General features: G+C 47.6%; 1 protein-coding gene across 1 annotated transcript; it reads right to left on the bottom strand.

Annotated features, from left to right (window-relative positions):
* Positions 1-6,315: 6,315 nt before the first annotated feature.
* On the bottom strand, positions 6,316-27,576 carry GATA6 (GATA binding protein 6). Its single transcript, XM_074879376.1, has 7 exons — positions 27,479-27,576; positions 25,168-26,096; positions 21,475-21,641; positions 18,033-18,158; positions 16,548-16,635; positions 16,349-16,455; positions 6,316-7,949 (listed from the first exon to the last, which is right to left on the bottom strand). Exons 2-7 carry the CDS (start codon positions 26,075-26,077, stop codon positions 7,782-7,784), a joined length of 1,566 nt encoding a protein of 521 aa, XP_074735477.1. The 5' UTR covers positions 26,078-26,096; positions 27,479-27,576; the 3' UTR covers positions 6,316-7,781.
* Between the last annotated feature and the right edge of the window lie 77 nt (positions 27,577-27,653).

Genomic DNA, 27,653 nt, shown 5'->3' with positions numbered 1-27,653 from the left:
AATCCTTTGCTTTAGATAACAAAGGGGTTTGCAGTGTGACAGATTTGACCCTGTCACACAATCCTGAAGCAAGCAGTCCAGCTCATACCCCTAGCTACTTGCACAAAGGACACATTAAAAACAGTGCGATCAGGACCGGTTTACACTGGAGAAGGGGTACGGCACATGGCTGTCAGTGCCTATCCGGTCTTGCCTGATGAACTCAGCCACAGAGAAATGGTAAGATACTGCTGACTTGATTATAAAGCCTGAGTCTGCTGGGATCTGTGCTTGAAGTTTCTTGCTTTTGCTGAAAACTGATCATGGAGACTTAGAAAGACAAGCTGTTTTTCCTGAATTTCCTGCTTATACAAAGCTTTCATTTAGTCCCAGGAATTTTATCACTACTCTAAGCAAAGCATAAGACTGGGTAATAAAGTAGGAGCTCTAACTTTAAAGATACCACTGGCCTCCTTCTGCCTAACACAGTTAATCCTAACAATGCTTTGGGAAAAATTATACCTTTTTTAATTTTCTGAGAGTCACTAAATTGTACAGAGTATAATTTCTCCATGCCTATTCTGACTGTATCCACAGTTCTTTTAAAAACCTTGAAGGAATCACTTGGCGGTTGCAATGAAGAATAAACATTTTGTCGGTCAAACTTTTAAGCAACACTTTTTTCCCATTGGGTAAAATAATAATGTTATTTTCCAGTCTCCAGGCTCTCACCTTGATCTCAAAAAAAAAAAAAAAAAAAGGCATGTCAAAGTTACTGGAAACTACAGGACATCATCTTGTTATAAGGAAGGGAATATTGCTGTCTTTGGGAGCCTGTTCCAGGCTGAAATGTTCATAATATTTTAAAATAAAATTAAATGAACCTTGTGACATACTTCATTGATTCCGTGAAGAACAGAGAGTATGGCTCATTGCTTGTCCAAGCCATGGAAATCCCAAGAGGTTCCCCTGCCCTGGTGTGCGCTGTGCCGGGGTAGGTGGGTCTGTCCAGACCTCACAGGTGCTGCTCCTCACCTCTGGCACTGATCTGGAGAAGGTCCATCATCTCAGCACTTCTTTTTGTAATAAACTTGGGTTCAGGTTAAATGGAACAAATATAGGTGAGTGTGGGTTACAGTAGAAGAAGGACAGAAGAGTAAAAGATCTAACTTTAAGAAAATTAAGGCACGTGCATAGACACACACACACATGCATAGAAGATGGATGTCCCCAGCCTGCCAGAGGTCCTTGCAGGCTCAGTGAAAGCCAGTTTCAGTTTCTTGATCCTCGGGCACCTCAAGTCACAGTGAGCAGAGGCTCCCCAGAAGCAGCTCCTCATGATGCTGCTACAACCCCGTTGCTGGAGTTGAGGCACAGCAGATCTCCCCTCCACCAGGCCTCCTTCCCTCTCCCCTCCGGAGGCCTCTGGCCAAATACACACACCCTCTCCTGTCAGCAAGGCCACTTCTACCTCTGGTGCAGGAGGCAGAGGACACACGTCTGCCAAGCTTATGCAAAACCGCTTCAGAGTGTGAATGCTCACCAGGATCTGCCCAGCTGGTCTTCAGCTCCTCTGTACTGCAAATACAGATAAATGACCAGCCAAATATACAAGGCACATCCTCTCCCTTTCGTGCCACAAGACTGGGTCCTCTGTAAGCAAGGCACAAAAAGCAGCATTATATTTTCATATGTTATTTATTCCCATGTGAAGAACAAGTACGATTTGGATCACAGTTGGGGTTCGGTGCACTACAGAAACCTACCATTGCACCCTCTTTTTTAAAATCATCACATTTGCATGATCTACATGCCTCTGTTCATTCTTCACAACATCAAAAGGTCACAGAGAGAAGACCTGCAGACTGCGGTCTTCAGAGGTTTCCTTCCTGCTTCTCCAAGAGCAGCAAGCTGCTTAGCAGCCTCTGCCTGTGTGCCATGCTGTAAGAGGTGACAGATTTTCAAGTCTTGTTTGTTCAACTTTGAAACACAGCCTTTTCTTCTGTGGAACTCAGGATGTATTTAACAGGAAACAATAAAGATGCAGGACGGTTTTGGAGAGGAAGTAGGACATTTTGGGTAGGCAAAAAATAATTACATATGCTGTAACTGGGTCAAAACACCACAGTGTTTACCACGGCTCTCAGGAAGAGTGCCATGGGGTTTTTAATAACGACAAAAATTCAAGATCTCAGCATTGGGTCTCATCCCAAAAAGCAATACGGTTTCAGACCAAATGGAAATTAATCCAACCTATAAATCACGATGCAGCAAATGTAACCCACTCAGTTAGAAGCCAGTCACTTTTTGTCAGTTACAGTTGATCTTCCAGCCATCTTTGTTGCAAAGGCATCAAGAGATTGAGCACTCATCTGCATCCCTTGCTATCACTGTCATCACTAATTATGTTCATTGTTTAAGCTGAAGCTAATTTATCTTTTGAATTAATCCCGCTTCACCGTCGGGCTGCTAGATCTTTTTATGTCTTTCTCTGCAAGGTCAAAGGCCTGTTAGTACCTACTGTTTTCTCCCTGTGAAGGGACTTATTACACCAGTCACCTTTTAGTTTTCCTTTGGATACTCTAAGCGGACTGTGGTCTTTAAATTTGTCCAGCCCAGACATTTTAAATAATTTCTGTGGTTCTTTTCCCTACCCTCGCCAATTTTTCAACATCCTTTTCAAATGTGGATGCCAGGTCTGGGTGCAGCATCCCAAAGTAAAATTATCTCCTTACTCCTACTCAGTATTTTCCTGATTATTTATTCAAGGAGTACATTAGCACTTTTGGTTACTACATTGCTCTGATAAGTCTTGTTTGACTGCACATCCACCTGGGCACCTAAATCTTACTCCCCTCCTATATGTTACACCAACTTTCATCAGCTATCTTTAAGGAAATATTAAGAAGTGATTCCAGAACACATTACAAACATGTAACAAAGACCACAAGCCTTTTGCAACATGCAGAGCAGAAGGCACTTGAAACTGCTCCTCAAGCCCTCAGTTTCCTTCTCAATGGCCCACTGCAATAACCCTTGCCCTATATTTTAATACTGAATTCAGTGTGTTTGACACAACCCTGGAATGTCCAGTGTATACAGATTTAGGAACTGGAGGATCTGTGAGGAATGAAGTTCAGGACAGCTGGATAAGGAAGAGCTGGAGCTGTGAGCACACAAGAAAACTTGAAGTCCATTTTGGGTTTCTGCAGCCTGTGCTCAACTAAGGCTCATGGTAGCCAGGACAGGGCATCACTCCTAAATCCCTTCTTCTCTTGGAAAGGATCGAAATTATACTATTTTTATGCAGGAACAGACAGTAAATTACCAAAGTTCTATAACGCAATTGTTACAGGGCTGGCGTGTGGTTGTCTCTAGCTTTGCAGTAAGAAAACCAAAACAAATCATCTATTTTGGATCCTCACTTCACACCCAGGTCCTTGCCTTCTGATCATCCACATGTAACAAAGCCCACCTGTGGTTCTGGAAACAGCCGGGCACCTCTTACTACCTTTGGGCAACCTGTTCAAAGCTGGTTCTCTCCGCTTTACCCAAGTCAGCAGCCCAAGCCCAGCTGTTGCACCCTCAGGTAGCTCCACAGCACTCATACCCCACCAGTATACACCCTCAATGCCATGCTGAAAAATACCACTCTGGACAACGGTAGGGATCTCAACTTATTTCAAGCTCTTTGAACAGAAATAATATGATTATGGGTGGGGGTGACAGAAACACTACCAAAGCAAAACGGGACCTAGGGAAGACTGGAGACCAGGGTAACACATGTGTCCAGGAGCAGTTTGGTCTTGAGGAGCCACCCAAGCAAATGTAAGCCTTCTAGTATTGCTTGGTGGGGAAGCCTGAAGCAGATGCCTTGAGACATTGTCTATTTAAATTCAGCTGTTTCCGGAGAAAAGGTGCTAAGTTGACAAGTAACCATATGCTTTTTTTCCCCCCAAATGTCAACTCTGAAGCTTTATTCTGGTACTAGAGGACACTCTGGGGTCAATCTGGCTTGCTCAGCCTCTATAGTAACCAAGACCCATGGTCGAACTCGTTCTTTGTTCTTTCTCAGACCATCCCAGGGCCTGTCACTGAAGAGAAACAGGGGTGAGGAAAGCATCTGGCCAGGCTGTCCATCAGTATTAGTACTATTGATGATGTATGAGCCAGAGCAAAGTCCAGCTCACACACTCAGAGCTGTGCCAGCTCAACAGGACTAAAAGGCAAAATTTAAAAAAAAAAGAAAAAAAAAAGAAGAAACCTTTATTTTGTCGAGCAGTAGCAGCTCCAGCAATCAGTACACTTGGAGGGCAGTTTTGGTGAGTAGGGAGGTACTGTTCTTGCAGTCTTTTTCTATGTAAAATCATAACACAGAACCTAACTTTGAGCTCCTCAGCATCTATACAGTAAGGCAACATGGTACTGCACCCTCCCTGCCTCTTGCAGAGGGATGAAAACCTGATTTAGTCCTGCTTCTGTTCCAAGGAAGTAAAGTATTTCATTCCTGATGCTTTTGCTGATAAGAAATAATGGGAAACACCTTCCCTACAAAATATTGGGTTTTTCTATTTTTTTTTCTTTCTTATATTTTTCCTGATATCACCTAAAAGAGCATTTTCAGCCTCACATCCAAGCGGAGTCTTTTCACATAGGGCATCTTTTTATGCCCCCTGAAAGACTTATCATCTACAGGAACCGCTCTAAGCCAGACCCCGGGTTAAGGTGGTGTTGGGAAGGGAGCAGGGCCTCCCGAGAGCCCTCTTAAATTGTGCCACAGCATTTCAAAGCAATGTGGCCTTCCACAGACCGCTAGCAAGAGCTTCAGCAACCAGCTGACTTTTTCTGCTGGGTCAGCAGCCCAAAACTAGGACACGCTGGTCTAAGCCTCCTGTTTTATAACTCTGAGCAACACAACTCTGACATACTCAGCAGTGAGTTTTGCGCTAGGCTTTTCAGAAGTGGTAGGCCAAACTTCACCCCTGTCAAGAAAAAAGGAAGAGAAAGAATGCCAACCCCAGCTAAGACTGAACACTCTTCAACACCAGTTGGCAACAGCTTTTTTATCCATTTTAGCGTCAACACTGGAAAATCACAGAAAAGGTCATTTTAGCCAACAAATGCTTCAAAAGGAAAGATATTCACCCTTGTCTCCACACCTTTTGCTTTTTAAACCCAGTGTTTCTCTGTGTGGCTCAGATTGCACTTAGATGGGGATTTATTTTTGTAAATCGCAAGATTCAAGCCCATGTGGCCCAAAGGCTAGCAGAGCTGTGGTAACTGGCCACATCAACCCCCAGGGACCAAGAACGTGAGGTGTCCCAGCACCAAGCCTGGTGTGACAGCCCCACCAGGAAGGGTGAGGGGTCCCCATTCCTGGCTGTATGGAGCAGCCCAAACCCCAGGTGAGGCTTGGACTGACCACTTTTTGCTAGAAGACGCTCCCCTCCAAGGGCTGTGCTGCAGCGTTCATCCCACGGTCCTCACAACACCCCCAGTGTAAGAAGGTGGCCTCAGCTGTCAGGGTTGGAAAACCAAGGGGCAGATTCTCAGCTGGTGTAAATCATCATGGCTTCACTGGAGGCCAAGTTCACCCCAAATGAAGGTCTGCCTCAGAGAGGCGAAGAGATGCATTGCAGCCACTCCACAGGTTCCTGGGTATGGAGGTTGGGCATCTCAGTTTCCCCGGCCCAACCGTTCTGTCGACACAGCTGGAAATCCCACCCGGTGGTAGGTCTTGCTCTGATCAGCCAAGCAATGCAGACGACTCATCCTCTGAGCCAGTGAAAGGTTTTCCACTCTGCTCCGTAGCTAAAATTCACCGTCTTCTCTTTTCAGCAGCAGCGCTTTGAGTTTTTGCTGCCCATCACCTTTGGCCACCAGAGGATGCCAGCAGGCATGGGATGGCTCTGCCACCCAGTTGGCCTTATGCAGTTATGCCTGCAGTGGGTGACAGGCAGATATTTGCATACACAGGGAACCTGGGTGAGACCCTTTAGCTATAGTGTGACGGCCAAGCTAAACCATAACAGTCCTCACAAGACACAGGATCAGTTCCCCAGACTTTCATCAGAAAAACCTTCTGCCTGCCCATGAGTGGCTTGTGTAGGTAGGTGGACGCCCTGGGTTTACACATCATCAGAAAGCGTAGTGAGGGGAGCTGCAGAAAAGCCACACGCAATGCAGATTTAGATAGCCAGAGCAGGCACTTCAGCTGGAGACCCTCGTTGCAGCCATCAGACATGCTGCCCGTATCAGATACCTTTTCATAGCATTTAATGAGGCTTAGCAATTGCATTGGAGGCAAAGGAGAAGGCACAGTGTACAGGAAAGAAGTATATATAACCCAAAATGATACCCTTTTATTTGTAAAGCTCTGATGAAATAACTTTTCAAATGACATCCCACTTAAAAACCAATGGAAACCAACCTAACTATGCGTCAGTCACACTATACAGATTGCATCCTACATTTTCAAGATGCCTAAATATCTTATGGAGTATTTACATATGTATCAGTTAGGTAGTAAAGTTTCATTACAATTTGTTTCTTTCCAGCACATACTTATTCAATGTCAAAAAAACCCCTGGGGATGCATTTGCATTTTTGTACAACACTTCCAAGCAAACAGCTAGGGCAATTTTCCTGAGAGAAGGCTTGTTCTTTGAAACTCTTGCTTTGACAACTGGAAATACAGAAGGTGGATGGGGGTTTTGTTGCACTAAAAAGCCTAAGGATGCCTAGTTAAGTTTTTCTTTTAAATTATTTACGTACCATTAAGTTAAAATGTTTACATTCATTCATTCGTATAAAAACTGTTGTTAAATCTTATGCAAATGATTTAACACTGATTGCTGCAACGCAAATTGCACTTCTTTAAAAAAATTATTGTATATATGGAAGAAAAATATCTGATTGCTACCCTGTTTACAAATTTCGACTGACTCTATACAGTTCAGCCAGAAAATACGAACTTTCATAAACCTCAGTCACAGTGTACTTTAAAAGTTATATCGCAGTCTTGCAAAGTGAGTAAATATTTTAAACAAAAAAAAAACAAAAACCAACCAACCCCAAATCACCTTCACAAGCTGAGCCTTGTGACACTTGTACCAAAAGTTGTGATTTCTTCCAGGGGCATAGCTGGGCTCTGAAGAGCAGAGCAAGGCACGCTGAAGATGGAGGGCGCAGGAGGAGAGGACCGACAGGGCAAAGACATCAAATGTTCGGTGCGAGACATCTGTGCCGACTCAAGCAGTATGCACTTCTGACACTTGTTAAAAAGTATCTCACTATCTCTAGTAATTAAAGCCTTTGGTACTCCCTCCCTGACACTTGACGACTTCTGCCAAATTCTTGGGGAAGAAGGCAATGAGAGAATGAAAACAACTATACAATCAGAAAGGCAGCACTGCTGGGTAAGTCGAGGATGTACTTCTGAAATCTATCAATACATCTAGGTTTCTCTCTTCTTTTTTTTTTCCTTTTCCTTTTTTTTTCTCTCTTTTTTTTTTTTTTTTTTTTTTTTTTTTAGTTTTCAGAGTGTAAGGCTGCATTAGCTATCCCCCGGTGGGCATTTTCTTTCCCTATATTTTTCTTGCATAGATGAGGAACTGGATGCTTTGACAGAGCCTCTTTTGGAAGCTGAAAAACACCTCTGCCACCAAGGCACAAAAACAATTTCAGAGGAATGGTCTTTGCCAGCACTCTCGCTGCCGCCACGACTGCTCCGCAAAAGAAACCACGCGCAGGCGTCTGGGGGCTGCCGCGCAGCGCCGGGATCCAGCTTCCCTCGCGCCAGGTCACGCCAGAGCCAGGGCACACCAGGGATCCTGTCTCACAGACGCCGTCACTTCGGCCGTGGAGGTCAGGCTGACTCCTGTGTACAGCCCGTCTTGACCTGAATACTTAAGGTTGCTGCTTTCGGGACTGGTGCTCTCTCCTGGGCCAGACATCACCGACGAGCTCGCCTGGAGAAGGGGGAAGAGCAAAGAGATATTTCATTGAGCAGATGAGCTTTGCACACACTGGGGTGTGAGTGGGAGCACAGTGGGCTCAGGGCACAGCCACTCTCCCAGGATTTCTGTGGAAAGCCAGGATTTGCTCTCTGCTTGCCCCTGTGCCTCAAAACCCTGAAACTGAAAAAATGTCTCAGGGACAGCCCACTCCTTCAGCCCTGCTGATGGGGGTGATATCCACATTTGGAGATCATCACGTGGTTATCTTCACAGCAAGATGGAAAAGAAATCGTGTCATGTGCAGAAAAACCTGGAAATTTGACCATGATGAAGGTAACGTGCGTGTGTCCCACTGCCCCCTACTGAAGGGGCACAGATGCCACCACCAACAATGTGATCCAGGAGTGGTGGCACCTTGAATTTTTCTCCCCCAGTGGAAGAAGCCAGATACATCCCAATTCTCCAGCAGGCTGTGGAGCACCGCCTGGAAATCGGCCTCCTTTGCGTCCCTCAGACTTTGAAATGCCTGAAGTCATTCCTCATCCTTCAAAACGCTAGCCACAACCACTTCATCCCTGTCAGACTGGCCACTAAAGGAGATGGTCTTTTCATCTCAAGTCGAGAAACACTATGCCTTTGAACCAGGAGCCTTTTTCTTCCATGACCTACATGCAGAAGACAACACACAGGGGAGCCTTGGTAGACACAAAGATGAACCTCTGAACCACCCTGGAACCAGTCCATATGTTTTAACAGAGAAATGGAGAGTTACAAAGACAAAGAAACAATCATTTTTTCCATGAGACTGAGCAGATCCACTAAAGAGGAAAAATTCGCAGTGCCAGACAGAGAAGGGGCAATGTTTTCACCTGATAAAGGAAATGTTTAAGAGCTGACTTCATACAAAATTAACTCTTGGATATGTCAACTTTAAAAAGTTAATTTACTTGTTAATGGATAGTCTTCGGATGAGATTCCTTAAAAAGAGAAAAAAAAAAAAAGGACTATCCTAAACTGTGACTGCAGAAGCTTCCTGCCTGCTGTTTAAGTGAAAAGTATACATATTTAATCATTTTACAAGAGTAGAGCTCTTGGCTCTCCTGGAGCTGTGCCAAACTAGCAGTCCTGACATAGGAAAAGCAAGATTTCATTTCTTCAAAGGTAATTTCCAAATGGTGCTGTGCAAGGTTCTTGTTGCTTTGCTTAACACAGGGAAAACCTCACCTTCTGAAAGAGATACTCATTGCCAGCAGTCACTTTTGTCTGAAATCACTCAGACTCCAACATTTTCTTTAGCTTTTATTAAAATGGTTGATGGCTGCTATTCTTCCACCCAGTCACCAATCAGGATCCTGCTCCATCAGTTGCAACCCAGAAATGCAGAGATGGAAGGAACAACTGCTTGCCACCCAAAACAGCTCTAAACAGAAGAACCATATTTTATAGCTCTCTGAAATACACAATTGCCAATCAGTGACAACGAATCTCCATATCCTCTTTCCCTGTGACTACACACAGAGAATTCAATGAGGGAGGTTTCATGCTAAACTTTGAGTCCCATTTGGTCTTGCATCAGCCTAGTTTTTCAAAAAAACTTTTTTTATTTCTAATACATCAAATAGACTCCTGCTAGCACAAAAGATATAATTTTTAACAGCCTGCATCTCCCCACAGTGGAAGAAGGGTTTAAATTATACTTGAGTGGTGTTTGCTCAACCTGAGCTAAAAATACTAGGAGCTGCTTTGAAAGGTTCCCGTTTGCCCATATTTGCTGCTGTTGTTCCGGTAGGCAAATATCTTATCGCTACCTGTTTTTTCCGGGCTTGGAAAGTGTAATTCACCCTTTTCCTGATTCAGCCCTACAAAGGTGGGGCACAGGGACCCGCGGTTTCCATGTGGGGTTATCGGCTACCCCTCCCTCGGGCACCCCAGAAGGGAGGACGCAGAGGCACGTCCTGTTTGAAGACTGCCCATCCCTGCCCAACCAAGGCCGGATCCTGGCTCCATTGAGCCAGGCAGGCAGGACTTGGGCAGGACCGCTGGGCCTGGAAACCCCACCCCGGTAATGTCACGACAAATGCAGGCAGCTCAGGCAGCTCCCAAAGTGAGACATGGAAAACAAACTTTAGCTCACAAAAAGGATGCGGCTGAATCACAGCTCTGCTCCTGAGCCTGCCTATGTCTGCTCTTACTTCTCTAGGTTTAAGGGATGAAAACCAACAGAAGTTACAGTTAGTTATTACAGGACATTTGTTAGCTGGAATAAATAAGCTGAACAATGCTGCCGAAGTCAACAAGCTCTTCTAATTCACAACAGCTGGCTCTATCAATAAAAAGGTAATGGATTTATTTTTATTGCTGAAATCTGATAATAGGATAGATAATCAGCTGAAGGTCAGCTTCCTGGGGAAAAAATGAATGAAGCCCGTTGGGAAGAGCTTGCCTCCCAAACAAACAGAGGAAGGTTGTGTTTGTATCTGCAAAGGTTCTTTTTACCCAAACCAGCAGGAGCTGGTCATGGGGCAGCCTGCAGGCAGGCTGTCCAGATCAGAGGTGGCCTTTCTGTAGAGGACCTGCCTGCCACACTCACCGGGAGAGACCTCAGCCAGAGCCACAGAGGAACTTAGACACCTACATCATACTGAAACCTGCCGTCACCACCCTGGAGCCAAATTCACCCCCACTAAAGCTAGCCCGGATCAAAACCAGGCTGCTCAGCCTGTGCTGGCTAGCACCTGGGGAACAGCACCAGCATCTCTGGCTGAAGGACTCCTGCTTTCTTCCAGCTACTCCTTCCTACACAGTCTGCCCACCACAGAGAGCGGGGAGAGGGGAGGGACACCTGCACCCTGCACCATCCTTCCCTCACACCTCCGCAGTCGAGAGGCAAAAGCTCTGGGCAAGGACTTGTGCTAAAAGCTTGAGTGAGTGGCAAGAGGCCTTGAACTAGACCTTTGCTCTATCAGATAGAACTTTGCTCTACCCACTTCGCAGGTTCAAAATGCTCCATGAATTTTGGACATTACGTTAAGTCTGTAGTAATCTGAGTCTCAGCTGACACTCTCTTCCTCCTCAGTTAGCCTCGTTTAGTTTTGCTACACTTAAATGATAACCATAGTCAGCTGAAGCACACTTGAAAAAAACTTCTTTTGCCTATAAAGTGTTGTGGCAAACTGTGGTGAAGTCCTTTATTTTCCAGCCTCGGCCTCCCTGGCATAACTGCCATCCCCATGAAGAGCACTTTCTCCCAATACTGTCACTCCCTGGTTTCTGAAGAGCAAGTCTCAGCACTGCAAAACCACAGATTTTTTTTCTGATTTAGTGACCCTCTTAGTACGCAAAGTTGTCATTTCTTGTTAGTCAAATTGATCCATTTGTTTATATTGCAAATGTGGAAGTTTATATATCTTCTAATCTCTGCTTTGTATTATAGCAACATAAAACTGTGGTTAATACTTCATTTATTTCCTAAGGGAGGCAACTTCCAGCGTGGCTTGGGAAAGCTGATGACCCCACTGCTGTCAAGGTCTGTATGAGTAATTTGCTTTATTGCTTTGACAATAAAACAAAACCAAGAAAAATGTATGGGTCCATATGCATATAGAAATTTTGGGTAGAACCAAAAATACTCTTTTTCCTTGTTTTTCGCTACTGAAATGAAAAAGCTGGATTGTTTTGTTCTGTTTGATACAAAATGAAATGCTCTCTTTAGGGTACATGTACATGGAGCAAAGAAAATAAAAGACTGAATGTATGAAACAAAGTGGGGAGAAGAAAGCAGCATCTTATTTTGTCCAGGAGTGAGGACTAATGCAAAAGAGGTAGGAGACCAAGAGAAGATTTAAATTGGAGTATCAGATCTCCCAGCATAATGCCCTGACTACCAGACTATTTGGTATTTTAGGTTGCCATGTTCCTCATGCCTCCTGTTGATCTTATTCCACCTGGTTTAGATAAATATTTACTCATACCAGGACTGAGGCACTGTCCCATTTTCCAGGTGAAAGTCCTACCAATCATGCTGGTGAGCCTTTCTCATGGAAACTCTGTCCCAACGGCTACGGAATTATTACCATCTGAAATCTTATCATCAGTAGTCTGAAGGACCCTCAGCCATTCAACTTTCCAATATCCATGTGACTAGGAGATTTCTTTAAGAGTTTGAATCTCTGATTCATCCGGACTCTGGGAGATACTATATGGAGGCTGATTCCCCTATAGCCTGCAAAAATGTCCAGGTTGTCAGGCATTCTGGGGACAGCTGGAAGTGCATTTTCCTGTTAGCTCACCACCTGTCAAGGCCATTTCGGTCAGCTATCTCGCTTTCCACCCTTCCACTGAAGAGCTGGTTCTGAACCACTTCTCAAGGTAAACCTCCAAGGGAAGTAAGCTCTAGTTTTACCTGCAAGGCAACTATCCTAAGTTGTTCTATGGTGTCTGATTACGGTCCTGAGAAATCTCCAGACTGGAGGCAAAGGGCACGATAGAGTCTTCTGGAAGAAAAGCTCCCCTGGTGCTGCTGAGCCTTTATTGACATCAGCCCTGGCTCAAGGAGCCTCCATGTCCTGCCATAAAAAGCAGATTTTACAGCAGTTTTCATACTGCCTTTTATCCTAATAAGGGAATAAAACCCTTCTGGTAATCACACTAGTTGGAGCCCCTGCATGAAAATGGATGGGTGTGCACTACAGCCCTTGCCCTTCGTTTAGCAACTTATTCTGTGTAGCTTTTCTCTGTACAGTTTCAGCAGCATCAAAGGGAGAGCAGGTATAGATGCAGATGCAGGCTGTCTGAAACCCTCAAATCTTCTTTTTATGGGGACGTAAGGCAACTTCATATATCATGCAGCTGGACCTTTTCCATATTAGTAACACAGGACACCCAGTACTTACACTGCTTAGGAAAACAGAAATAGGCCTGAATTCTAGGTCCAGATGTGAATTTGGCAAACAGCCCCTTTACAATGGGACAACGGAGTATCTCCGATCCAAACACTTCTGCATTTTGAGATGTTTGAAATCAACTTTGCACCCACAGCAATTCATTAATCATGTCTTTTAAATGTTTAAACTTCAACTAGAACCTAAAATCAGCATTTAAGGTTCTTGCTAATTTGTCTCAAAATTGGCATCATATAAGATTCCCTTCATGAAACGGATAGTCTCAAAGACATTTCCAAGACTAATCGCTGCCCTTCTCTTTTTCTGCCGTCCCCCTCTTTATTTTACTTTAAAAGAGATAAAGAAAGGTAGGGCAAAAAGTGAGTATTACTGACAAAACTGAATTCTGCTGAATTTCATTTCCATTAGATTTCTACATAACTGGGAACTCTTTTGGCAGCCTCCCATAAAGGGCATAATAAATTGCTTTTGTACCAGTAGAGGAACTCATTTTCTCTGTTTCTTTTAGCAACAACATTGCTGTGAATTTCAGACCACAGTTTCTAAAACGTCATCATATTTCTCTGCCTAATGTCAATTTGGCATTTTTCCCCGCTTCACAGAATAAAGGCTGGAGAAGTAAAAACAGAACAAAACAAAAACAAGTTGCCATGCCAGTTGTGTAACGTGCGGGGAATGAGCCAGGTTCGCTCTTCCAGCAGGTGCTCGTGTTTCGGCAATGTCACCAGCGCCACTGGCAGGAATTGACACCATTCTCATTAAAGCAACTAAATGTTACAGAGGCTGGATTCATCCACCTGAGGGTTTTTCCATCCTGACATGGCCTGGAGAAGTTTATCCTCCTTGTGCAAAGCCATTGCCTGTTCTAAGAATAAATACAAACCTTCAGGCTATCGATGGGTCAACTCAAATGTGGAAAAAAATAAGTAAGGAAAATAGAAGTCTAGCAGAGTATCTTTGCTTCAGCATGTGATCAGATTACAGGCTACCTCGTTCTAAAATGCTGACATCCCTTCACTCCTGCAACTTTCAATGGCCCTTATGAGTGCTCAGCCCCTCCCACGGGATTTGGGCCCATAAGAAATTATTTCATTTCCTTCACAGCTAGTGATCATGTTCCCAAATGATGTTTGGGGCAACAGGAGCCAGTCTCAACAGCCACCACTTTCTACTTTCAGCCTCCAGCCTCCCCTGTCCCCAATCCATTGAATTGCTGGTGCTTGGGCAAAGCCAGGAGCCCAAGGGAAGGATGTGGCCATACCCACGACATGCCCTGTCAACAGCTCCCCTGCAAAATACCATCCTCATTTACATACATTTGGGGCTGGGGTGCAGGGGTGGGAGATCACCAGCCCCTCATGTAGGTGGAGGAGAGTCAAGGGGATGCCCACATGTCTGGTCACTGCTGCAACCTCCCCGCTTCAGTGCATTTCACAGCCTCTCTCCATCGTTTCCCTTCATTTAAATTTTTCACAAGAGGAAATTTGCAAGTGCTTTGCATATGCAGGGTACATCTGATTGAATCATGGTGGGGAAAAAGGCTATGCAGATGTTACTGTGCTGCCTGCTGGATACAAGGGGACAGATTTCCCTGGGCCTCGCACAGGTATCCTCTCCCAGCCTGATCTACTATGGAAAAACCAGGGAGAACTGAAGTCCTGGCACTGGGGGATGCCTTCCTTTGTGTAATTAAGAGCAGCCTCAGGGTCTCCGGGAGTTGCCCTTAGTTGCTAACATCTCTCAAACAGTTTTTTGGCTCATGAACTGCACCCCGCCCACTCTCCTCTGGTAGCCACACAACTCCACCTGGCAAAAATATATTACAAAGGGTACTATTAACATTATAACATGAAGATTATTAATAAACAGGTTTGATATACTGTCCTAGGGAGAAAGGCTACAGAAAGGAAGACAGGCTTTAGCCAACCAAGAAAACAAGGGCATAGGGGAAATGGGATCTCATCTATATGGCCTCTCCCTGCCCGAGCAGCACACAGCTGTGCTGCCTCCAGCCTACACTGCTGCCTTGGCTGCAGCTAGGATTGTGCTTCTAATTCTGTCCATTGTATAAATCTCACAACATTCCTCAGGTAAGTAGTCCCACTTAGGGCAATCTAAGGAAAATTTAAGGAAAATCTGGCTGCAGTTTTTCCTTTGCAAGTATTAGGGGAGAGCCTAAAACAGTGCCTAGTAGTTCACTGGGGGAAGCCTGAAACCCAGTAACAGTTCACTTTTGGTTAACGTTCCTCTTTTTTTTATGTGATCTGTTTATTTTATTGGACTGACAGGGTTTTCTTATGTCAAAGACAAGCCCTTTTAGTAATATCCTTGTCTGGCAGCATCCAAACCCAAAACCCAGTGCCTCTGAAACTGGGTGGCCCTGTCAGTCCACGAACAATCGCATTTGCTAAAAATGTTTTTTTTCCTCCCCTTGTACAATGAAACTTTGTACGTCAGGAATTAAACTATTGAAAGGAATTTGGATGTGGGAACACCGAGACATATTGAAAAATAGTTATTATAAACAATGTCTTCTTTTTATTAATAAAGGAGTAGAGAAAGCCACATTAGGAAAGCTTTTCAAAGAAATGATGTGGCAGATTAAAGGATACAGAAGGCCTGAGGAGTAAGTGTGGATACAGATATGTGTAGCCAAGGGGTTAGAAATTAATCTATGTTAAGCTTCACAACTTTAGTGGTAGTATTTGTTATTACGCATGCTAACTGAGTGAAGGAAGGAAGTTTGAGACGGTTTGAGTACATGATGTAAAATAAAGATCAAAACTAAAGCAGGGGATGATCAACACTCCTCTGGGGCTCCTCTGGAGCTCGGTGCTGCCAGATGCTGAGCATCTGGCCCCTGAAGAGCCCCGTGCAAGAAGAGGGCAGATCCCCTACACACTGCAATCAGTGGGGTGCCCCAGCCTGGTTTCAGCTGGGTCTGAATCAGGGCTTAAAAGTGCACATCTTAGTTTAAAACAAAAGCCTTTATGTTTCCCTTCATACAACAGGATAACACTTTGCTGGAGTTTACCAGTCATTTGGGATAATGCGTAAAAATTCATATGTATATTAAACAGCTTTTGAAAAACGTGAGAGCAGCAGTGCCTTAAATTATAAATTCTTATCAGATCATTTCAGAAAAAAAGGGGTACATGCACAATTGTTTCTTGAAAGGAATAATTAGGCATGATTCATTGTCTTTGTTCCAAAAGAGAACCTTTGCAATGGAAGAACCTGAGCATTTCAAAACAAAATGTCTGGGGTTAAGCTATGGTTAACTTAATCATAAAAATTATATAGATCTTAATTAAGAGGTTTGTAAAGTACTTCAGCTTGTCATTCTGTTTACAGCTATATGTAATATCCTCCGAAAATCTTGTTCCAGTATCAGCTAACAAAACTGGAAAGTTTGTTTAGATTATTGTTCTGCTAGATAAGATAAAAGCTGTGATAACATTGCACAGTGATCTGCCTGCTTACAGATACGGACAGCGGCTTACGGCTTACCCCGGAGGCTGCAGGCTGTGTGCTGGGAGAAGCGGTTTTGCTACAGTCATCTGAGTTAGTAGAAGACGTGGATGTTGGAGTCATAGGAACCGCAGTAGTACTGTTACCTGAAAGATTGAGAACTGGTATTAAAAACAAATATTTTCCAGCCAGGTGAAAAAACTCTTGCAGCTCAACTTTCTTATCTTTTTATATTTACCAGAGCATGCCTTTGACTTATTTATGTTCTTAGGTTTTCGCTTCCTGGTCTGAATTCCTTCTTTTTTCATAGCAAGAGGTCGGGGAACCTGAAAAAATTAAATTTCCACACCAATCAGAGTTGTATATGTACTCTAATATCAAAAATCAAAATACACTACAAGATCAAATGGTGATGTTGAAAACGCCTGTACAGTGAGTCAATTTTTCCTGTGTCACAGTATCGATTCTGAAAAACCTTTGCATTTTATTTGGGCAAAGCAATGGGTTGTTTCAAGGGGAGTTTTAGCTGAATAAAGAAAGCAGGGGAACTTTTTTCTTGTTGTGAACTGAACAGTTTTTCCAACACCTCAGTCAGTCCACGGGTAAACAGCACACATCTAGGGAAAAACAGCCCCGTTTGGCCACACATCACATGAAATTAAATTGGATGGGGTATATCTGATCCTGGATTCCTTATTCTAGTTGGTTAGGAATTATCTCCAGTGGCTGATTCTGGAAAGTAATAATGCATATGAGGGGAAAAAATACTCCTCTTTCTGTGGACCAGCTATGCAAACCAGATCATCACCGGTAAGTGTCTTAGGACAGAAGCTTTAGGCCATAATCAACTTACTTAGTATTTGTTCTTATAAGCAGTTCTGCCTGTGATACAGCTTCATAGTATCCAAATTTATATTTATAGGGAAAATGTTCTCAAAAATAAGCTTTGTGTTTTGTGTCGTCACAACAATAGCCATGATAAAGAAAACATTGGCTTAAAATATATTTTAACTGAATGATAACACAAGTTTGGGAAAGACAATTCAGGCGTATGCTTACTATCATTATGATGTTTAAACCTGTAATATTATTTCTTTTTTTCTTGAGGACTAGACCAAGTCCCAATCACTCCTAATGCCTTCACTCTTCAAACACTTGTGCTTGACTGTAACTTAATCCACAGGACCATAACAGGCTCCAAGTCTCACCCAAAACATACTCCATCACTTTCAGGATAGAGCTATTTTCTTCCTCTATTATTGCCTAGCAAAGGCTGAAATGACATTTAAAGTTTTGCTGGCACAGCTATGTCTGTCCATGAAAAACTGTCTTATTAAAGGTCTAGGGTTTTTTTTTCCCCACTGAAGAGCTGGTTTAAATCCCAGTGGCAAAAACACCTGTACCACTCATCCAGAGGTGGTTTATTTGTACAAATCTGTCGGGAGAACTAAAACACCAAACACATAACTTGTCAAAAGCACAAAAGCATAACTTGCTAAAATGGGATAGCCATTTTCTAATGGCACGCATTTTTCGGTCATTTTATCCATTTTGTTCACCATTTTTTAACTCCGCCATCCAAACCATGAGCCAAGATCGTTAGCATCAACAGAAAGTTGCCACCCCCTGAAGCCACCGGGCGCCCACCATCAGAAGGACCACCCCTTCCCCAAAGGAACATCAGGGCCAGCGGGGAATGTCCCTCGGCAGAGCAGCTGCTTACCCCGTGGAGCTTCATGTAGAGGCCGCAGGCGTTGCAGACGGGCTCACCCTCCGCGTTCCTGCGCCACAGGGTGGTGGTCGTGGTGTGGCAGTTGGCACAGGACAAGCCCAGCCGTCGCGACGAGGGCTAGAGGCAAGTGTAGGCAAACACAGGCGTAAACAAGCTCGCAGGAGCAAATGATTTATGTCTTTACAGTTTATAAAAAGTACTTCAACATGTAGCGGGGACGGTAGGAGGGTTTTTTAATAGCATCTATCAGTGACATCGCAGAATTAAACCAAGATTGTCCTCATTTCAGAGACTGGAAAGCTGATGTGAAGAGGTACTGTGAGTCTGCAACTCTGGGCAGTCATGGCAGAGGCAAAATTCACATTTGGAGCTGCTGGCCTGGGTGCCTCTGTTCGGACCACCGGGCACTGGTTGTCCTCCAGCAGGACAGCTAGGAAACATCTCCACTGCAGCTCCATCCAGCTGAAGAGAAAGCACATCACTCCTGTGCTGCCTCTCCAGCTGGTTCAATGACCTCTCCCCTGTGCAGTGGGCAAAGAAGCAGCCACTGATACTCCTGCCCTATTGGAAAAATTAGCTGCTTTAATCACCTGCCCTCAGTGACACCACAGCTAGGGAAAACTTTCCCGGGCATCCCAGGGGTAACATGTACAACAGCAGCATCTTTGTAAAAAAAGTCTTTTTATCATCACCCATTTTATCCTTGTGTGAAGAACAACGTGCCTCGGGAGTGTGTTTTACAGAGCAGAGCTTCCCCTCGGCCAGCAGAAAAGCTGGTGGGTAACAACAAGGTCCCCACTGCAAACAAGCCATTTATGACACTCTTCCGTGGAGTTTGGAGCCAAGATGAAGCAACCTTGTATCAGAAATAACCATATAACCCAGAGCTTTATGGCTGCAGGCTGTATATCATAAGTGAAGGCAGTCCTCATAAACATGTGAAATGAAGGTGAATGGGTTATAAAAGTCCCTGTAACAAGTGGTCTCTTTTACGTTCATCACAAGCAAAGAATTCCAGCTACATCATAAATCTAGTCTTTTTCAAAGTATCGCATTGTCAAAAAAAATATAAAAAAATCTGTGCCTAGCTCTGTGTCTGGCAGCTGAACAAGTTTACATGCAGAAGTCAGTTTTAGAGGATTGCATTAATCTTATTCTGACTATAAAGCGCCCATAACTGAAATTACTGACTTAAGGGTACAATGCCCTTCCTCTTGAATCATTTACTGTTGGGCTGTTAGAAGTAACTCGGTCACCTTTGATACCTCAGAGCTGCCTGCCACTTGGGAAACCGATAAAAGTGTTTTGAGAATGAAGAATATTCCAGAGTAATAACCAAGTTTCTTGAATTTTATCTGTTCAAGTTTCTTAGCAGTAAGCCGTCATCTTACACCACAGCTCGGAAAGAACTCCAGATTAAATACAAATTTTGTAACTTTGAATCAGTAATCCATTATTAATTGCACAGCAAAAAAAACCCAGCCAAGTGTAATATAGGCTGAAGTACACACGTATGCTTTTTATTCTTAAAAATCCAGGTCTCATGAAAACAGAATTTGTGACCTGGTTATTAAATACGTATGCACATAGCGTCCAAATTGCGCTCCTCGATTCAATACAAGTTTTACATGGATTGGGTAAAAAAAAAAGCTGGTCTTAACACATATGCTTTAGTTTTTTTCTTTGCAAGTGAAATGCTGTCAGACATTTCACTCTGTTAAACCTTTCTTTCTTTTGTATGCAGTCTGGTATAAATCTTCATATATTTTATTTCAGTAGTTTTTGCTCATTCCCGTATCTAAACAAACGGGGGGTTTTGGCATGTTTTGGAGCTAAAATGACTTTTCTGCTGCAGGAATTTTATCAGAAACTTCGGGGCAATCTAAACATGTTTAGCATTTTTAAAACATTTTCCCTTCTCACCTACGTATTTCCAACTGTATGAACACACAGTCATGGCTGATTTATAGTTATGGCCAGGGTACTCGGTAGGGATTGTTACGCAGAGCTATTTCAGAGTTATTTCACCGAGGTGTCAGGCTGAAATCAGGCTGCAGTTTGACTCTGTTTTAGTCTCCTCACCCCCACCCCTCCTTCAAAAAAATAAGAAAAGAAACACAGAAATGCCAGAGCCAGGTATCAAATACTTGAAATCTGCATTGGGCCAGGGTGCCACAGCCAGATGAGCTCTGACACTTCAGAGAAGCGGCAGATCTATCCAGTCTGCTGCATTTGTCCCCGGTAATGAGATAACACCTCGTGTCATGAAATTCAGTGGACAACCAGATAGAAAAAACGGGCACCCAGCAGTAATTAACCTCTGGCTTAAATTAACTCTGTTTTTTTGAAGAAGGTTTTTAAGAAGAGGTGGGGGTGGTTCATGAGCACTTACTGTCTGCTCTGATCATCGCGCATTTGGTTTTTGGTTGTTTCCCCTGCTCCCGTAAGGGCATTAAATTCAAATGGTTGTGAAATAAAAGAATGGGACATGTTTTAACACTAGGAAAACAGGCATGGAGCGAAGCAGCTGGCGTGATCGAAAGGGGCTTGAAAGGCTGATGGTTTGATACACTGTCTCCATACACAAGGGTCCAAACATCAGCTTGGATTATACCGGCGTGATTTATTGTGGCTCGCTCAGTAACAGCCATTACTGAAGAGCATATTCTTTCTCTCTGCTGACCTCCACCCAGATTTGCTAAACATAACGCGCAGTCCCAGCTTGTTAATTTTCTCCTTGCCTATTCAGTGCCAGCCTGAGTTATAAACAGGGGTTCTGGTTTGTACTATTTATTTCCCCCCCTAGTTTTAGGAGTATATTTTTAGAAAAATCACCGTTCATTGCTTAAGAGCAAAACAAAACAAAGGCTATTATCATTGTTTAAACAATTGGTTTTCTTTGAATTATATACAAAACTTGCTTACATTCCCAAGGATCGAGCTCTCAGCAAACAAAGCAGGTCTGGAGAAATTCCTAGCTCTCTGAACAAACACTTTCCAACCTTGATTTTTTTTTGTTTTGTTTTTTGGGGTTTTTTTGGGTTTTTTGTTTTCTGTTGGAAACGTCCAACAGCAGCAGCACAAATTTCTTCCAAGCCACCAATGCCCCCTCACCAACGAGGTCCAAAAAGCCAGGCTGGCCTGTGCCTGGTGAGCAGCTCACGGGGGACAGAAGGCGATTTCACCAGTGTAGGGCTCGGAGGTGGGCCTGAAGCTGCACCCAGAGAGCTGCCAGCCCTGTCGCCCCTCACCGTGGCCTGCAAACCTGGTCAGGAGCCCCACTTTGGTTTTGCAGCCAGGGGAACAACTGGGCTACAACGCTCTGGTCGCGCTCCCTCATCCTTACTCCTGCTTTCCCCCCGCGGCCAGCGCTGACTGGGGTCTCTCGGGGCGCAGCTTCTCTCGCCCCCCTCCTCCCTCCATCCCCACTCACCACTCTCTTCTGGGGCTTGATGAGGGGCCGGCTGAGGCCGTTCATTTTTGTGTAGAGCCCGCAGGCGTTGCACAGATAGTTGCCGGTGCCGTCCCTCCTCCACAGCGGGGTCTGGATGGAGCCGCAGTTGACGCACTCCCGGCTCTCGGACAGGTCCTCCAGCAGCTCTGGGGGGGCAGGAGCAGAGGGGAGAGGCGGTGGGGCACGGCCGCCGGTGGGCGCGGAGCCCCGCGGAGCGCTGCCCCGGCCCCGCCGCGCCGACAGATCGGCCCCGGGCGAGCAAACAACCGTCACTGTTCAGTCCTCGGAAAAGCAATTCCCCAGCGGTGATCGCGGCCGTGCGGTCGTTTTTTACAAAATCCTATTTCTTTTTCTTTTTTATTTTTTTTTTTCTAATGTACCAGACTCGTTGCCGGCCCCGGCGCAACCTTTGCTTTACAAAGCAGAGCGGAGCCGGTGCTGCCTGGGACGGGCTGGGGGTACCGGCCAGACGGAGCGGTGACCCCCGGCAGCACTGCACTCACGTCGGGATTTGGCCCTTCGGAAATCTGGCTGAAGCCCTACACCCCCGTCGTGGTGTCCACCGAGGGGACGGGGGGGGGGCACTTGGCTTTGAAAGGGGGGCAGGGGGGGTTAGGTGCCCTTTTCCAAAGCCACCCTGGGAGCCGGACCCTGGGAGGGAAGGTTTTGCCCCAATATTGCCCCGAGTCGAGGTTGGGCAAGGAGTTTTTACCCCCGGCTCTCATTTTAAATGCCTCGCAACTAGTAGGAACTTCAAATTCAGGGACAGCGTTTGGGACGCTGGTGTGCCAAGGCAGCGACGGCGAGCGACCACTTCGCCTCGGCTATTTGGTCAAATTCGAGCAGGCTGGTAGGAAACGGAGGAAATGGAAAAATATGCCGTATTCTGCCTCCTGCTCTCATAGCTCCTGAACACTGGGGAGGGAAAAAAGGGTCTAAATGCACGGCAAAAAGTATAGAGAACCCACCTATAAAAGCAAATGCCTTCACCCCTGCAAGTCCTTATATTCTTGTTCTGATTCACCTCTCCACGTTTCGGGGAGAAAAAAAAATAAATAGGGATTTCACATATACCGTGCCACGTTGTGCAGAAATAATAAAAGGAGGTGTTTGAATTTCTACAGCAGCTTTCGAGAGGAGGCTGGGAAAAGCTGTCTCAGACTCAGAGCTTCGCTAGTGATTTTTTTGCTCCATCCATCTCCTCCGCTGCCTGCCTTAATTCATCACTGGGTTTCTCTTTTACCTTTCGCTTAGCACCTTGGCTCTGTAAAGCGAAAGAGCTTGTAACGTCAGGCAGCTTTGGGGAGAGCGCTGCGACGACACGGAGGGCACTGAGCTCAGAAAGAAACGGCCTTTTGGTCCGCACCCACCGAAATACATTTCTCTCCTCCCTGCGTTTGCAAATTATTAGGAGCTGAACAGGCACACGGCAGAGTCCAGAGAGCACAGTTCAACTTACGTTGTCAGCTTGTAGCTCTTAGCACATCGCTAAGATTTATTAATCTTTGCACTAAAAGCGCCACTGAAGACTGTAATCAGGAAAATGCTTAGGGCTTCAAGGACGCTGGAAGTTAAACAGTTATTTGTCTCAGCTATTTACTTTATAACATTACCTTCGTGCCTGCAGAAAGAAATTCTGCCCTCACAACATTTCTCGGGCATTTAAAAATATTTTTCCCCTTAGTGCGCGAGAAATATATTTATCTCCAAGGCAAGCAAAACCAAGTTTTAATTTTAGATATTGTTTTAGTAACTCTACGAGTAACGTTAAGAAAGCTGGATCAAACTGTCTAATGTTTTGCTATAAAAATATATCGCGGCAACAGTTTGCAACTCCTGACCGCTGACACGATTATTTGAAACGGGAACACGCGTGGCTTCGGCTTTGCTGCCGCCTTTTGCCTTGCAGGAGCCGAAAACTCGCGTGGCCCGGGAGCTCCGGGTGGCTGCTTTGCCCCACGTTACAAGGCGAGGCGGCTCCTCCGGCACACACACCCCCCGCCTCCCCGAAGGAATAACCCCTGCCCCGCCGCTTCCCAGCACGGGGGGCCGGAGGCACCGTCCAGGGAAAGGCGAGGAAGGCGGGACAGCGACGCGGCTGCCCGCGCTGCCTGCGCCTTCCCAGCCGGGCCGAGGCTCGGCGGCCCCGCGGGGAGGGAGCGGGAGCGGCCCCAGGCACAAGGCTGGGCGAGAGACCCCCGGGAGCAGGGGAATCTGCCGTCCCCCTCCTCGGCTGGCTTGGCTCTCCTGCCCCAGCCTCCTCCGGCGCCCTGCTCCTTCCCTCCTCAACCCCTTCTCCCCCGGCCCTCTCCTCTCCCTTCCGTGAGATTCTCCAACTCCACTCTTCTCCCGAAAAAAAAAAAAAAAATAAACAAACAAACCCAAACCAGGATTTTCTTCCTCCATCCCCTAGTTTTACACGGTAACTTTTGGAAATTGAGTTAAAAAACTCAACCTCCATGTCGCCCTGAGACGCGGCTTCTCGGCTTTGCTCTGCCCTTCTCCTCCCGCCACTACAACTGAGTCTTCTTCCCTCTGTCATGTTAGTAAACACCAAGTGGGAGGCTTAAAATGCCTAAATCTACCGGGAGACGGGAGAAGCATCGTGTGCACCCCTACAGAAAGGTGTAAAACCATCGCGCAATTTTCTGCAACACTGCACAGAAAGAGAAAATCACGGTGTATATATAAAATATACCTACCTGGTGGGTAGCTTATGATTAAAGCAAATGCTGATCAAATGTGTGTGTGCGCGTGTGTGTATACATACATATATTAAAATACATATAAATATACACAAATATATAAGTATACACGAATGTATATAAATATACATATACACGCACACCTACCCCCGGACACACACCTTTCTCTACATCTGTATTTATATATACATACATGTATTCTAAAACCGAAGACACTGCAGGAATCGTTAATCTTTCTACCTCTGACTAAACCATCGGAGCTCATCCTCCACTTCTACAATTAATTTAATGACACCGAGAATTTCCTAAACTAAAAAACAAGGATGGGACACCTCGGAAGCGAAAGTAAAATCCCATCAGGAGGTGCCGCATTTTAAGAGCGGTTTATAAACGGGCTTTCTCGTTCATACCCGCGGTTTTGTTTTGCTGCTTTTCTCTTTTAACGAAGCAGCGGAACGGTTTGTAGTTGAAATAATCCAACATGGGTTAAGCGAGCCCCTGTAATTTTTCCCTACGCTACAAGAAAGGTTAATTCGCGGTGAAGTTGTCACCATTTCGAGGCTCGGGAAGCAGGAACGTACGGAGCTGGGAAACTGAAAAGCGAGGCTTGCAGCGGGCCGTCCGTTTTGGGAACGGCCGGTTTGCAACCCCGATCGCCATACTCCGAAGCACGCCGCTTTTTTGGGGCGCGCTGTTCCCCTCCCCGCAATCCAACGTAAACGACGAGAGCCACCTCCACTCCAGGAAAGCTGCGGGCCCGGGCCCGTCGTCCTGCCACCGGCACCGGAGCCGCCCCCGGCGAAGCCCGCTCCGGGGCAGCCCCGCCGCCGCCCCCCCCGGGCCCCCCGGCACCCCCGCCAGCGGGCATCCCCGGCATGAGGCGGCCGCCCTGCCTGCCCTGCCTGCCTGCCCTCCCCTCCCTGCCCGCCCCCCCCCCCCCCCCCGCGCCCCCGGCGGCGGGTCCTACCTGCGCTGGGTGCCCGGACGGGGATGGGGGCGGCCCGGCCCTGGAGGCAGTGCAGCATGGAGTTCTCGAAGGGCGCCGTGGGCCAGGCGGGGGTGAGCTGCGGCCCCACGTAGGACGTGTAGTGCCCCGGGTAGGAGCCGTTGAGCGGCCGGGCCAGCGGGCTGTACTGGTCCCTGGCGCCCAGGCTGTTGCTGTAGGCGCCGGGCTCCCGGGAGGCCCCGTTAGCCACCGGCGGGCTGGGCGAGTAGGGGAAGCGGCCCGAAGGGTGGGAGCCGCCGGCGGTGCTGTACGAGGGGCTCTCCGCGGCCGGCTGGGACCAGACGGCGTGGCCGCCACCCGGGTGGCTGGGCTGGGCCGCCCCGCTGCCCTGCAGGTACGGCAGCGTGGGCAGCATGGAGCCCACGCGGGTCGTGGGCACGTAGACGGGCGAGCTAGGCGTGGAGTGCATGAAGCCGCCCGGAGATCCGTCGTAAGGCGTGGGGCCCTGGGCGGCCGAGATGGCCAGGGTCTGGTACATCTCCTCGGGCTGCTCGGCGCCGAGGGCGCTCAGCTTGGGGCCGCGGCTGGACCAGATCAGCTTGTTGGTTTGGTCTAGATCCGCGAAGAGCAGGATGTCCTCCCAGCTGGAGGGGTGGGGGGCTCCGAAGTGCACGTAGGGGGCGAGCAGCGACCTGCTCTCGGCGGTGGGGGGCGGCGGCGGGGCCGGCCGGTGGCTGCCGTCGGGCTCCGGCAGAGGAGTCTTGGAGGAGCCGCGCTCGCCCTGGGAGCCGCCGCAGGAGGAGGAGGAGGAGGAGGAGGAGGGCGAAGGAGGAGACGGGCGCGGCTCCCTGGTCGCGAAGGGGCAGGAGGAACCGCCGGCGCCCGCAGCGCACCGCTTCACCGTGCACCAGCCGCCTTCAGCCACGGCCATCCAGGTCCCCTTCTAGCCGCTGGGTGTGGATGGGGAAGGGGGAGGAGGAGGAGGAGTGGAAGGGGGGGTCCACAGGGCAGGGCGGGGAGGGAGGACACAAAAGAGCGGGAGGGGCGGGGGGGAGAGAGAGAAATAATAATAACAAAGTTAGCAAACAGGACAGCCCGTCTCCCTCCCTTAATGAGATTCATCAGGGCTTATCTGGACCCTCTGAGCGCTTAATCAGTCATGTCGCCTCGGCGCTGCTGTCCCTCGCCCCGGCGGAGTGGGATCAGGCAGCCCAGGTCAACACGGGCTGGGAGCCGCCGGCCGCGCAGCGCGGTCCCGCGAGGGAGGGCTGGGGGCTCCGGCCCCGGCCCCTCTCCCCGCGCCGCCGGCGGGCTGCGCTCCTCTCCCCCCGCACCCTGCGCTGCGGGGCTGAGCGAGAAGCACGCCTGGGGAGGGGGGGGAAGGTGGGGGAGAGGGGGGCGAAGGGGGAAGAGGGGCATTTTTCCCGGTCTGTACTAAAGCCCCTTCCTTGGCTGCTGTCGTTGTTGTTATGATGATGATTATTTCAATGAATGAGTCATTTGACTCGGTTCCACCGAGAAAACAATTAGTAAGGCGATCCCTTTAAGGTTACTTCTCCGGAGAGCGATGTTAGCTTTTCCGTACATCGCCTCGCTCGTTTGCTTATTTCCAGCCCAAGGTCACGGAAAGGAGGAGGAGGAGGGAAAGGCACCCGCGAGCCGGGAGATGCGAACGGGCCGGGCCCCGACGTGTGCGCGGCTGCACCGGGACACGAGGCAGGGGCCGGGCCGGGGGGGCTGTGCCAGTCGCGGGGGCTGGTACCAGCCGGCGTCCCTGGCCGGGGGGGCCTGCCCGTAGCCCCAGTACACCTCTGCGGAATGGCACCCATCCCACAGCCAGCCGGGGCTCCCGCCGAGACCGGCCGCATTCCGCAGCCGCCAGCATAAGAGAGGCCGGCCGGACAGACGGACACAGAGCCCCCGGTGCCCAGCCTCTGGGAGAAGGGGCAGAAAGCGAAAGGGGACGCAGAGAAGTGACAGCAAGGGAAGCGGGCGGCGAGGCTCCCCGCTCTCAACCCACCTCGGGCTCTCCAGATAACCACAGGCACATAAATAAGGACACACACAGAGTCCCCCCCTCGCAGATAGGCACCAAATACGTCTCTCTCTCCTGCGAGATAACTGGGAGATAAGGCTCCGGCAGATAAGGGCTCCAGGCACCGGCATCGGATGTTTGCCCACAAAGTCTCCCTCGGGCTCCCCCAGGCAGGCGCAGCCGCTCTCCTCCCGGCGCGGCCGAGGGCAGAGAGGCAGGAGCAGAAAAGCGGGGAGGAAAAAGGGAAATCGCGGCGGTTGGGGGGGGAAGGAAGGAAGAAGAAGCGAGGGGCCAAACCTGCTGCCGGTGCCCCGCATGGGGCCGGGGCTCGGGGCCGCGGCGGGCGGTAAATCCAGTGCGGCGGGGGCGAGCGGCGGCGGCGAGTCCGGCGGCTGCTGCCGGCGGCTCGTGTATAAAAAGGAGAGAGGAGGCGCCTCTCGCAGCCCTGCCGGAAAACTGCAGGCAGCCGGCC

The sequence above is a fragment of the Strix uralensis genome, chromosome 1 (assembly GCF_047716275.1).
Source record: "Strix uralensis isolate ZFMK-TIS-50842 chromosome 1, bStrUra1, whole genome shotgun sequence".
NCBI lineage: Eukaryota > Metazoa > Chordata > Aves > Strigiformes > Strigidae > Strix > Strix uralensis.
This window is presented reverse-complemented; position numbering and strand designations above follow the sequence as displayed.